The sequence below is a fragment of the Mugil cephalus genome, chromosome 3 (genome assembly GCF_022458985.1).
Source record: "Mugil cephalus isolate CIBA_MC_2020 chromosome 3, CIBA_Mcephalus_1.1, whole genome shotgun sequence".
Classification (NCBI taxonomy): domain Eukaryota; kingdom Metazoa; phylum Chordata; class Actinopteri; order Mugiliformes; family Mugilidae; genus Mugil; species Mugil cephalus.
This window is the reverse complement of record NC_061772.1, coordinates 3,306,020-3,318,909: the sequence shown is the minus strand read 5'-3', so window position 1 is coordinate 3,318,909 and position 12,890 is coordinate 3,306,020. Positions and strand designations below refer to the sequence as shown.

The 12,890-nt window shown below is 38.7% G+C and overlaps 1 protein-coding gene across 1 annotated transcript; it reads left to right on the top strand.

Annotated features, from left to right (window-relative positions):
• The first annotated feature begins 5,966 nt into the window (after nucleotides 1-5,966).
• c3h16orf87 (chromosome 3 C16orf87 homolog) lies at nucleotides 5,967-11,429 on the top strand. The gene is made up of 4 exons (XM_047581646.1): nucleotides 5,967-6,258; nucleotides 8,055-8,154; nucleotides 9,638-9,817; nucleotides 10,089-11,429. The coding sequence occupies exons 1-4, from the start codon at nucleotides 6,193-6,195 to the stop codon at nucleotides 10,205-10,207; spliced, it is 465 nt and encodes a 154-aa protein (XP_047437602.1). The 5' UTR covers nucleotides 5,967-6,192; the 3' UTR covers nucleotides 10,208-11,429.
• The last annotated feature ends 1,461 nt before the right edge of the window (nucleotides 11,430-12,890 follow it).

The following is a 12,890-nucleotide window of genomic DNA, read 5'->3' as shown; positions in this document are numbered from 1 at the left end:
ACAAGAACTATGACCAGAAACCAAGGTAAGTACTGAACCGTGGCCTACGTGTCCCTGTGATGCACTGCATAGAGCCCTTGAAATGATGAACAACTGTCACTACAAGGCTCCATTTTTTTGGAATTTAAGGATTCATTAAGAATTGCATAAGATAAATAATTCAATAAGTAATTGTTTTGCCAAATCCATCAAACATGAAGGATGTCTTCAGGCTAGGGCTGCGCAGTATACTGGCTGTATTTGATTACACAGCGTTCAGAATGATGCGCGGCGAGACACCATTTCAGACCGGACTGTTTTCAATGTGGTGCTTCTGAACAAGCATGGTGCTGCAAGGCGCGGTGAGGATGAAAAGGTCCGAAAAATGAAACGACAATGAAACGAGTGTGAGAACATACCAAAAAGAGGTGCTGTATCGGCTGTTTTTTTTGTTGTTGTTTTTTTTTTTTTAAGGGTGATATTAACATTATAGATGTTACAGTTTAAATATGTTTAAATTTGAATAAAAATGTCAAAATAAACAAAACCATAATTGCTCCCATTCCCATCATACCATGATATCATGGACTATGATCAGAATTTTGAAAAATACCGTGATATACATTTTTGGGCATACCGCCTAACCCTACTTCAGACTGTATGACTTACTTCATCACTGACTATATTTTTTTGTTTTTCACCTAGCTTTTATCGAGGTATGCTCCTTACACCCACTAAACCCACGAAATCCTGAAAGTAACAGTCCATCCTAGCAAAGTGGTTTAGAGACTTAAGTTTTTAGTTTCTAATTTAGTAAATCCTGTATGTTGAGTGAGTTTCTGTCTCTCTCTAAGCTGAATATTGATCTTCAGATGGTCAATTTTGGTCTGCCTGGTCGTGCTTTGAATACAACATATCCAGTTTACGTGCCATGCACTTTCAAACCTCTCCTTAGTTTGCTGCTGCTTAGACTAACACTTTGACTTCTAGTACTTCCACTGAGGTTTAAAGCCATTTTTTCCACTACTGCAGTAAATCCACGGTTTGCTGAAAACGTAAAGTATATTTCTCATAGGTGGCTATCATTGAACAGCCTAGATCAAATTCACTTGAGTGTTATCTGAACACTGCTTCATTCAAAAGATACTACTCAAAGCAATCTGACCTTTCATACAAAGCTGTTAATTCTACAAGTCAGCTTCAGTTTGTTGACTGATCTGGAAATGCTACAAAATTTGAAATATTTAGGATTCTCTTAGCATACTGTAAATGTTTGTGTATTCAAATGTTAATAGATCCTCAAACATGTCTTCTTTTGCTCTGAGGAATTTCCATCATTAATGGTAGTTGACAATTAATCATTAAAATCAAACTGAAATATAGGGAACCTTATGGATTGTCAGCTTGACACGGGTAAATGATTGTGTACAATGATGATAGTCAACCTCACACATGGCATCCTTTCCTCTGGGAATAAATGGACTGACAGTTTGCACAGTTCATTAGAAAGCTTTCCTGTCATCTGGGGAGATTGTGTGGTGGCTGCAGGGAATGGAAATAACATTGTAGAGAAGAAGAGAGAGAGAACAGGAATCTAGAGCTTTGTCATGGAGTTGGCTGGCGAAGGAATGAAACACATTGTATTATGCTTCGGGTCAAGCTACTGAATTCTTTTCAGAAAGAACAGATGAATCAATAAAGACTGAAAAGTCATCAAACTGCGTTAGACTTTGAGGAAATGCTAGATCACTTAAGAAATTGGCAATCAGTGAAAGAAACCAACTTAATGGTTGATTTTGCTCCAGCAGTAGTCTGAATAAAAAAAAAAAAAAAAAAAAATCAGCTGATTGAGAAATATAACATATTTCTTGGAAAAGTACCGGATTTTTAGAGAAACTTGGGGCTAAAGTAACAATTCAGCTTTGAAACAGAAACAAATGTGTGGTTTCAGGATTGCTTCACATCAATGCCATGTCAGACAAGACTCAGGTTCAAAACATGGTCAGTGCTGTTTCACATGATATGAAACAATCCAAAACCCCCAGCTCTAATATCCTTAAACATGCTGATGTTCCAACCTGAGTACTCATTACAACATAGGTTTCCTGACATCACCTTGCCCTGATCCGATATTCCTGATGGAAACGTAAACCATTGCTTCAACCACTTTTTTTAGTAATTTTAAAACACACGTTCAAGTGACAACCGATCATCTCATCCGAAGCCGTCACGCGCTTTGAGTGCCAATGATCGTGGCTTGGGTAACAGCATCCAAATGAAATGTAGTTACTTCGGAAACTCCAGTCTTCCAAAACAAGCCAACTTCTCTCCTCCATGCGATGCAAAGCCCGTCAGATCACATCAAACGAAGTTACGTTTCCGAATAGGTGTCTGCGGGTGGTGCAAGCTCAGCTGTCCGCACGGCACACATACGGAGATGTGCGCTGTACGCGAGCTGTGCGTCGTGGCCTTTTCTGCGATATGCGCACGATCAAAACAATAATAATAATAATAATAATAATAAAAAAGCACAATTCTGGACGTTTACGCCGAGGGGAAATCAAGCTGATCATGGTAAAAAAAACTGTGACCCAGCAAAGCGGAAGACCAAGCTAACAAAGCTAGCGTCAGTTGTCACACTATCACCTGTTTCGTCCCCGGAAATCCTTGGGCTTATTGCACGGCTTCGTTTCGTGACGCACATTAATGAGAACTATCACGGTCTAGGCGAAATAGATAAAGAGAATAACACACTCGTTTGAATATCATGCCTATATCTGCTCGCCTGTTTGCTTCGGTCAGTTGGCAGCTCGTTAGCCTGGCTAGCTGCTGTCAGACGCCAGCGCTAGGCCAGAGAAGCGTTCACACTCACCACTGACGTTAGATCAGCTGGAGTTAGGACACTGTAAGACTAACTGGCCTGCTCGCCCGAATTCATCGCGCAAACGAAACACGCAAATGCACCGAATGTTATTCCATTTGCAAAACTGCTTACCATGGTTTGGATGTGTATCAGGTCAGTCGAAGAGGCTGAACTGTCATGTGACTCGCATTAATGGTGCCTTCACGGACTACGTTCAGTCAGCATCACATCGGAGGACAGGCGTGGCCAGCGTCCCGCCTCCTCGGTGCACAGAAAGCCTCCCTACCTTCCCCCCACGCGAAGTCAAACGGGAGCAGAGCACACTGTAACTATCAAATATTAAAGCACAAGAAAATATGGTAAATTATTTGACCATTTCCATATTTGTTTTTAATATAATTGCTTTAAAGGCCCTATGTCAGGGTCCCATGTGTGGGATTTAGCAGTAACTAGTGGTGAGGTTGTGAATCGCAACCACCCCTTCCTTTCAAAATGTTTAGGACACAAACACAAACATGCAGCCTGTGGGCCAAAAGCAGTCCACCAGGGGGTCTAATTAGGCCCGCATTATGAATTTGCAAAGTTTGAAAATTATATACAAGACTGCAATTGTCCTCTGTTTAAGAAAAAGGAGTGGACAGACATGCAACACTGAGACCCAGGACTAAACAGCAGACAGCAATGAGCCCAAATTGCACTTATTTTTTTTTTACGAATTTTATTTTTTAAGGATAGTTTATTGAATGTAAATATTCTCCTAATTCACTTGTTAATCTTTGCCTTAAAACAAATTGGGGAAAAAATATTCTGGCGTTGTTGTTACTTATAGATCATTATGCTGTTATGTTACTGGTCCGGCCCACTTGAGATCAAATTGGGCTGATTGTGGCCCCCTGAACTAAAATGAGTTTGACACCCCTGTTATAGGACAACCTGGGCCTTTATCAATCAATGCCAAATATGCAGACTTGGGATTTGCATAGTTCAGACAAGTTCAACTGGAATTGGGACAGCTGGGTACTTGATGATGGTCACAAAATGCATTCAAGGATACTTGGCTGTACCAAGTCCACACAATACCTCCCAGTGCATCCTCAATAAAACAGACATTGCACGCGTTGATGTGGATCTACCCTGGTGAAACTACAACGTTCTGAAGATGGACTATAAAATGCTATAAAATGATTCTTTGCCCTGTGAGTTCCCACCATTGTCATTTCATGGAAGCTATATAAATATGTCTGGTGAAAAATATGACCTCATTTCATCAAGAGTGTCTGCATGTGACTGAAATAAAATATAATGAAACTAAAATGAGGAAATTGAGGAAATTCAAAGTTAGAGCATAGGTTACCTACAACATCATTTTGTCATTGTGATCATTTTAATAGTTCACCTTTGGCTTTGATATATTGTTGAAAGTATGCTGGTAAGTTCTGGTAGAAGATGGAAAACACAGTTTGTCTTTTGAACACTGAAACAGACATTCAGCTGAAGGACTGTATGTTTTATACACAAATCCGAATTCAAATCAAGTGTGTAGAAAATAAAGTTTTAATTGAAGTGGACATGGGTGCAGTTAGTGAGTTAGTGTATGTGATGGTCCCTGGACTACCTCTAACTTCCCTCAGACTTAAGACATACTTTTAAGTGTACTACTAGTGAATTACTGTCACGCCACCTACAACTAAATGTAGGGATTCTGGAATATACACATTAATTTAAGAGGTTTCTACTAATTCAGACAATTTTATCCTTAAGATGTTGTGGTTTTTTTGCCAAGTTGTAAACCAAAGAACACTACGCTTACTTGTGTTCAGCTTTGTAAAAGGAAACAAATGTGTGGTTTTAACGATTGTTTCCCATCAATACAATGTCAGACAAGACTTGGGATCTCGCCAGCCATTGTTCAATGTGAAGTGTCACATGATGTGAAACCTTCCGAAATCCCCAGCCTTCATATCCTTAAACATGCAGATGTTCCAAAATGTGCTTGCCACTTAGATTTAGATTTAGACCACAAGTAAAAAGAAAGGTCCGACACTCATCAAAGCCAAATATGTCCACAGGCATCCAAACAAACATAAATACCATGTTTTGCCATGATGACACACTTACAGACAAACTCACCCATCCCTCACACCCTTCCTTTCCAAATGTCTAGTAAACCTGGATGACCCTCTCTAGAGTCAATGTATGGATTATTACTTGTTTTTGATAATTCATAAAATTGTTTTTTTGCTAAAACTAAATCAGAGCTCATTAAGAGGTAGTGCAGAGGAATCCTAAGATTTCTTCCAATCAGCAAATCCCACAGGTCCACTTTTATAGCACATGATAGCAGATAAAATCAATAGCCACCATCAGTTACTTTGTGCATTGTCCTTCTTCCTTGTACATGATTCATCACTAATCCATTGTCTTCTTCAGTTCTAAAAGACTAGTGGGGAGTTTATTTGGTTTTATTATGAACATCTGAGGTTGGTGTACATCTGAAACTCACATGTGTAGGGTATGTTAACGCTTAAATATTTACATACAATGAACATAATGACCCATGTAGCCAGAGACTCCAATCTCAAGGTGTGAATAGGAATGAAAAGTCATGGGGACAGATGTTAAGACTGCATTAAATTAATTTAGGTAAATTGTGAGGTGATTATATCTCACTCTGCCTCTTCAGAGAGAGGTTTTCCAAATCTACATATGCATTCTTTTTCAAAACCATCAGTCTTCTTTGTCTAAAATATGCATGTAGTTATCCTCAAAGTAGTGTCCCTCGTCCTTCAGGTGTAGGTAGACAGCTGAGCTATGTGAAAGCCTGTGCAATTCATTTAGTTGCATGAAAGACATTGCTCTACTTCAGTATGTTACTGGGCTTCAAGTGAACAGGAATGCAGTGTTTATTGTTATGCAGTTCCTCTAAAACTCCAAGCATTAACGGAAAACTCATGTCTTAATACACGAAAGATACAAAAAACTACCATATACAACCCGACGCAAAATAAATAAATAAAAATGGCCGTACTAATAACCGTGAGTGCGTAATAGGAAAATGTGAATTTACAGTCGCAGTGTGTTCTACCATTTCCCCAAGGAACTTGAATGCAACGTATCAGCGAAGGGAGCCGCTCTGCGCATGCTCGCAGCTTTAACATTAATAGTATACAGAACGTATTTTTTTCAAGGCGTATAGTAGTCATCTCGCTAAAACGACACCGTTTTGTTTTTGTTTTTTTGGGAATGCATGTTTTAGTGTGCGTTGAAGAAAATCGGCTGCCGTCCATGTTTTCCAGACAGAAGTTGTAGCCACCGTAAAGCTATTTGTGTGTCGCTGAAGGGAACGAACTATGTCGGCAAATAAAACAAAGAAGGTCAAAATGGCTACTAAATCTTGCCCAGAATGCGACCAACAGGTGAGAAAATGCGCTCATTAATTTTCGGAGTGTCGTGGCTGTTTTAGTGCCTTGCATTAATATTTCTTTATTGATCACAGTCATGGCAGCATACGGGTAGTTGCCAGCTCTTAAGACGGAAATGGGGTTCAGTGGCTGCCCCACTGAACACGTTGTGTGTCCTAATCCCACGAAAAGGTTCAGCAACTTATTGTTGTTCTTCTACACAGCAAGAAACTATACATTATAATTGCCAAGTTCTCAAATGTGATTCAAATAACATACGTTTTGTTTTCGACATTCTCGTATTCAAGAAATGTGGTACTCAAATAATATTGTGAAAGTAAATTTATTTTTAATTTAATTTTATTCCGCCGTCTTCTTCATATATTACAAAGCACAATGAAGTATTGAAAAAGTTTAAATAACGTAAAAACTATGTTTTATTAAATCGCGTTCCTAAATTAAGCGATGCTTGCATTTTATAAAAATCTAGTTTATACTTATTTTACAGGAAGTCCCGCCCCTTCCGGTGGAGACAGCCTTCCAGCGTTTTGGAATTCTGCCAGGAACAAATATTTGTCAATTTTAAAGAAAATGAGCCTGCTAATCTGGCCTCAAGCAACAAGTTACTACAAATTAAAGTTTCATTGTATGTGGCATAAAGCCTTTAAAAACATTAACGTAATGTAGTCTGACCACCCACATTTTTGTGTGTGTGTGTGGCCTAAAGTTGTTCTGGAACACTATCCAAATGATGTGTTACTAGACTCATATTTTGATAAGAATTGAGTCTGACTAGCTTTGCCAGACTGAAATATTCTTATATTGAAAGTGAATAACATTGATCATGTTGTGACAATTCAGTGCTCTACTGGGGAACTTTTGGACCTGGCAGTTGTTCGGATGTTACATGTAGCACCCACCTAGACAAGACCAGGCACCTCCACCCCATAGCAATGACACTCCTTGATGGCAGCAGCCATCCCCAGCAGGATGCAGCCTGACACACACACACACAAAAACGCTTTAGGAACAACTCAAAAAACATGAAGAACAGCACAAGGTGTTGACCTGGCCTCCAAGCAGATAAAACAACTGTCACAACAGTTTTGGAGGCACAAGGGAGACCTACACAATATTAGAAAGGTGGTCATAATGATATGCCTAATCGGTGTATTTCTTTAAAATGTGATGTCACCAAAAATGATCCTATGTGTAAAATGATTTTTGTAGCTTTACCGAAAGTTGCAGTGTTCTCCTTAAGACACTGGTGGTTTTTAAATCATAGTTACACAATACAAAGTTGTTTTTCAAATTTGAAATGTACCTCCACTGTAAGTATACACACATGGCAAATTCAGTGTTTGTGAGGAAGACTTCTATTAAGAATAACTGTATTGTTCTCAAAAATGAAAGAGAATGTAGAAAGAAAATGATTCTTGTTGTGTGGGTGGATGTTACCCAACGTCTCCTATGGATGTGGCACTAAAACTTTTGATTCCCATTTGCTTTTCTCTGATCAAATAGAAGATGAAAGCTTGTGGGTGGTTCATTTGTTCACACTCACAGAGGAAAATTATACATTGATGCATATTCGTTCTGGTCTGGTTCATATTTACACTGATTTACAGACCCACGAGTCAGTCTAACATATGTCATACACTGATAACACAAATGTTGCGTTGATGTCATTTTTGGAGAGATGAGTGGAAGACCAGCCCGTAGCCATATGACGAGAAAAGAAAGGAAAAGTGTCATGGAACTGATATGCATGGCTGTAACAACCCAAAATATTCCTGTTTGTTTCTCTCAAGATTCCTGTTGCGTGCAAGTCGTGTCCATGTGGCTTTGTGTTCATTAGCAGAAAACTCCTAAATGCCAAGTTAAATGAACGCTCTTCTCCAGCTATAGCAGGTAAGGTTTAGCTTGCAAGAAGCTTTTCCGTTATTAAAACTCATTTGGAGTATGTCTGAAAATGTGGTTTGGGTTTGAATATTTGTGTGATTCCTCTATTATCTTGTTTGGATTTTTATTATTATTGGGAGGCCAACCACCAATATATACATAACATGCTTTTTATTGGCTAGAGATCTGCTGAATTTCAAAGTCTTGAGACAATTTAGATTGTTAGTGACACTATAAAGTTGAAGTTGGATAAAACTTGTTACAAAGTTACAATTGATTTTGTAACTTTATTTTTTCACCAGCAATATGACATTTATCCGTTATGACGGATAAAACTTGTTTAGTCCAACCTCCAACCTACAAGCATGTGCTATGTTGAGTTCATGAGTAGTGATGTGTTTCTTGATGTCTTCAGAAATTACAGAGGTGGATAACAGTATATTGTAATTTAGGCCTGTGGAGTTTTTGGTGATATTTTAAAATATGTCTGAGCAAAGATGCTGATATTCCACAGCCTTATCCTTTCGTTAACCTTTGCATTTCTTCCATAAGTTACCCTGTTGTTAGCTTGGTGGCTTCCAGATGACCAACAGCTTAACGGCCTATGTCACCACTTGGACACAAAGCTTTTTGTGTCCACGGCTTCCCACACTACACAAGCTCACAAGGTCCATTTGAAGGCAGGTTTAGCACCACAGTTACCAAATTACACATTGAAGTATTCACACATACGTTTCATGTGAAATGGAATCAAACAAAGTGACAGTATTTTAACTATGTGACTGTACAGCGTTCTGCAAAACAACAAAGTCATGAAATGTTTTTGAAGCAAGAGTTTCCTCAAAAGTTTGAGTGCGTCTGTGGCTGTTTGTAAAGCCCATGCAAAGCATATATATATAATCCGTGAATGGTTAGATTGCGTTGTGCGTGTATAACTAACACAAACTCAGTGCCAACTACCCAATAAACTGCCGATGATAAGCCCCAACAATAGTGTTCAAAGAATTAACCAAAACCAATAAACCAAGTGTACTTTGCCTCAAGATATGTGGATCTCTGCTTAGCCACACATAGACAGTTATGATGCTGTAGCAGTGTATGTCCAATTATTTACCATGGTGTCCTCTGCTTTGTTAGCAACACACATTGTTAACATTCACCTCTGCTGCTGATGAACCAGGCTGGGAAGAGCCTGGTATGTGTGGTTTCCGATGCCTCATGCAGACCAGGAAACCGGTTGCTCCTTTGTTCTTTGTCGCTCCTCTTGTAGCTACAAAGTCATCACTTATAACTGATTGTAAATTAGTCAAGTTAAAATCACACAGTGAGCACATTCCTGTGGCACACACAGTGGGCAGCTGTTGTGAGAAAATAAGCTAAATATCTTTATACATACATTCAAAATGGGAAGGAAAGAAAGATGAAAGATTGTAAATAACCCCAATTTCCTCAAGTCTAACTAAATGGTTTTCTTATCTGTGTCCTGCTTCAGACAAGCTGGACTTTAAGAGGAGGAGGACAGAACGCATCCGCAGAGAGAGGATTGATTCTCCTTTAACCAATGACATGGAGAACAGGAGAAGACCCCGGACCAACAGTCAATCAGATCCCATCAGAAGGGGGCGGGGCAGACCAAAAACAGTGGGGCTGAAGAAACAAGAAGAGGAGAAAGGTAAAATAAGTCATGTTAAATAGTCGCTTATTATTCTCTCTTTTATATCTTTACCTTTATTGAGTAGCCACAGCAGAGATGGACAATGTGGGAAATGACATGGGGTGAATATCCAGAGAGCCAGTTTTTGGACTGTTGAATTGGACATGAGCTGATAAAATCTGAATTTTATTAGCTGCTAGAATAGAAGTCAAATAAATTTTTAGCTTTAGTTTAGTTACCTGTTGACAAAATGATTTGTTTGACTGGCTGTGTTTTTGTGTGTTCACAGAGAAACAAGAGAAGGAAGTGGATATTTATGCCAGTCTGTCTGATGAGAAGGCCTTTGTGTTCTCTGTGGCTTTGGCTGAGATTAACCGTAAGATCCTTGGTCAGAGACTCATTTTATAGATGAAAACCTGATTAACTGCAAAACCTAGCACAGAGGACCTACTAAATAGCAAAAGGATGACCAAAGAGAGCAGAACTGGCTGGAGTTTAACTTTAAACTGGAGGGCTTTCCCTTGGATGATGGGACAAGATTCACAGAACTGAAAGAAGTCACAGCTCTTCAGCACCTTGAACTATACACCCGTCATATGTAAAAGGACTGGTGATTGATAAGTTTGTGCCCTAAGGTAGACGGAGATGAGTTGTATGGCTCTTGTCCAGTTCCACATTTTGAGTGATAATGCGGAAAGTTTTAAAACAATAACTTTTGTGTTATTCGTGTTTCGGGCGATTGAAAAGTCAAACAGACCTGTCTGACAAAATAGATAATCATGGCCTCTGCCCAGTCATCCACCACATCTGTCTGAAGGAGGTCCACGAGGGCAAGATGGCAGCACTAGTGGATGTTCCCTCTTCTTCCAGCGTAGTGAAGGAGTGAGCTGTCGAATTCAAGAGGAAGTTGATGGTCTAAGATGCAGACTATTACAAAGAAGGGATCCGCATGTTCTGCAACCACCAGAAAACGTGCACCAGCATAGGAGGGTACTATGTTGAAAAAGAAATATGCCAGATTTCCTAAAAGTGACTCCTACCTTGGGCCAGAACTTGTTAATCACCTACTGTGTGTTTCTGGATAAAAAGTAAGTATGGCTTGCGTGCTGTATTGACATACTGTTGTTGGAAACAAAACTGTACAGAACAAGCAGATAATTATGAAACATTTGTGCCTGTCGATAGAACCATGTCTGCGTTCACACCATACTGTGAATGCCTCTTAATTCTAATCATAATTTAATTTTACTTTATTTAAGGAACATCTTCAGTCAGTTTGATATAATTGAAAGACATGTTTTTGTCACAAACTGATTCTTGTAATTCAGACTGAAGCTTCTAAAAGGCAGTTAGACATTTTTTTGCACCATCTTCGTTAAGTCTTCAGGTTTCCTTAAGTGAGGTGACTTTCACAATGGCTGCGATGTAAAGGAAGCTGACAAAAAGTGCAAGTCAATGAGACACAGGTTGTGAGGTACCAGTAATGTAGTAATTATGGTTACTTTTAAAATATGTCAGACTCTTCCTTTTAGACTCTATCCATCTTTTATTATCTCAGTAATTATTTTTGCTTAATTGATGTTCTGTTCGATGCAGGATGATATATTAAAGTCTACTCTGTGTACAGACACATCTGCCAATTTCCTTGTACAAGCTTCTCAACACCTTCATTCTTTTTAAATCGTTTCACCTCTTATCATGTTGTTATTTTTTCACTATAAAATAAATTGAATAAGATTCTTAATAAATGCATAACACATGAGGAGCATTAGTTTATTTAGTTTATTTGTTAACTGATGGAATCTTCCCTGAGTTGTGTGTGAATTTGTGTGCATTCATGTGAACTAGTAGGTAGATGTGTTAAAGCCCCCTGAACACCAATAAGTAGATGGGTCCCTCCTTCATGTGGAGGGACCATAGATGTAAGAAGTAAGCAGATATGGGAGGATAAAGCACACATGTATGTATGATGCAAACAAGATTATACTTCTCAGGTCTGGTCTGGTTCATCTAGTTTAGTTTGATTGCTAAATCTTCTGAATCTGTAACAAATGAGAACTAGTGGCGTAAATAATAAAATCATCAGCAAATAGATGAACATGCAGATTTTAGCGCATTTACAATAGATCATTTAACAATACATGAAGGTGTAGCACCACTGATAGAACCTTGTGGAAAACACTTTTCAGTAACTGAATAGATAAACCCAGAAAGACAACACACTAGTGTCTACTAAAATTGTCATTTCATCCCTCATGTTCTCATGTGTATCCTGTACCTTCCCCTGCTCCTGGGTTCATCATTAACCATGAGACGTTTCATCACAATCAGTCTCAGTGTACTCCTCAAGAGAATTAATAATTGACAAGACATAATTTGTACAATTAGTTGGATCAGATGTGTAGTTCATAAATGGTAATAATAATGCTTGTAACATCAAAAGTGGTTTCAATTATTAGACATTTAAAATAATTAGCTCTGTAGTTAAATGTGCACCCCATCACCCCTAGAAGTCCTATCATCTCTATGCAGAACAAAACTAATTCTAGCATCAGAGATCTAACTGTGAAGGCGTGTTTCTGAAACACTGCTAATATTGGTTTTATAAAGAATAACACAGGCTTGGAGACCAGTGCTTGAAACAAGGCTACTAGGAACTTTAAACCTTTGGCTGAATGTGCCTTTAGAGGCAAAGTACCGAGGGAGGGAGCCTAGATATTAGACATGAAAATGAAACTTCCTTTCAGACAGTGTCTCTGCTTCAGACAAAGCTTATATTCTACATTATGTAGAATGGCCCTCATCTTCTAATAAAGCAATCAACCAATCATTCAATTAGTCATCAGCACGATTAATAACATCGAATCACTTGTAATTCCGTAACACTCACAAGTGAGTTAATTGGTAAAAATGAGAACTGCACAAAGTAACTGAGATGAGAAATAGTAACAGCTGTTTGTGTCTTGTGCTCTACTTACTGACTCTCAAGTATTTTCAAAAAGTTTAATTTATGTTTGAATTTAAACACCATGAAACTATGACAGCAATATGAGACCTCCTTGACAGTGTGCTAATACTGCCACAAGAGGGC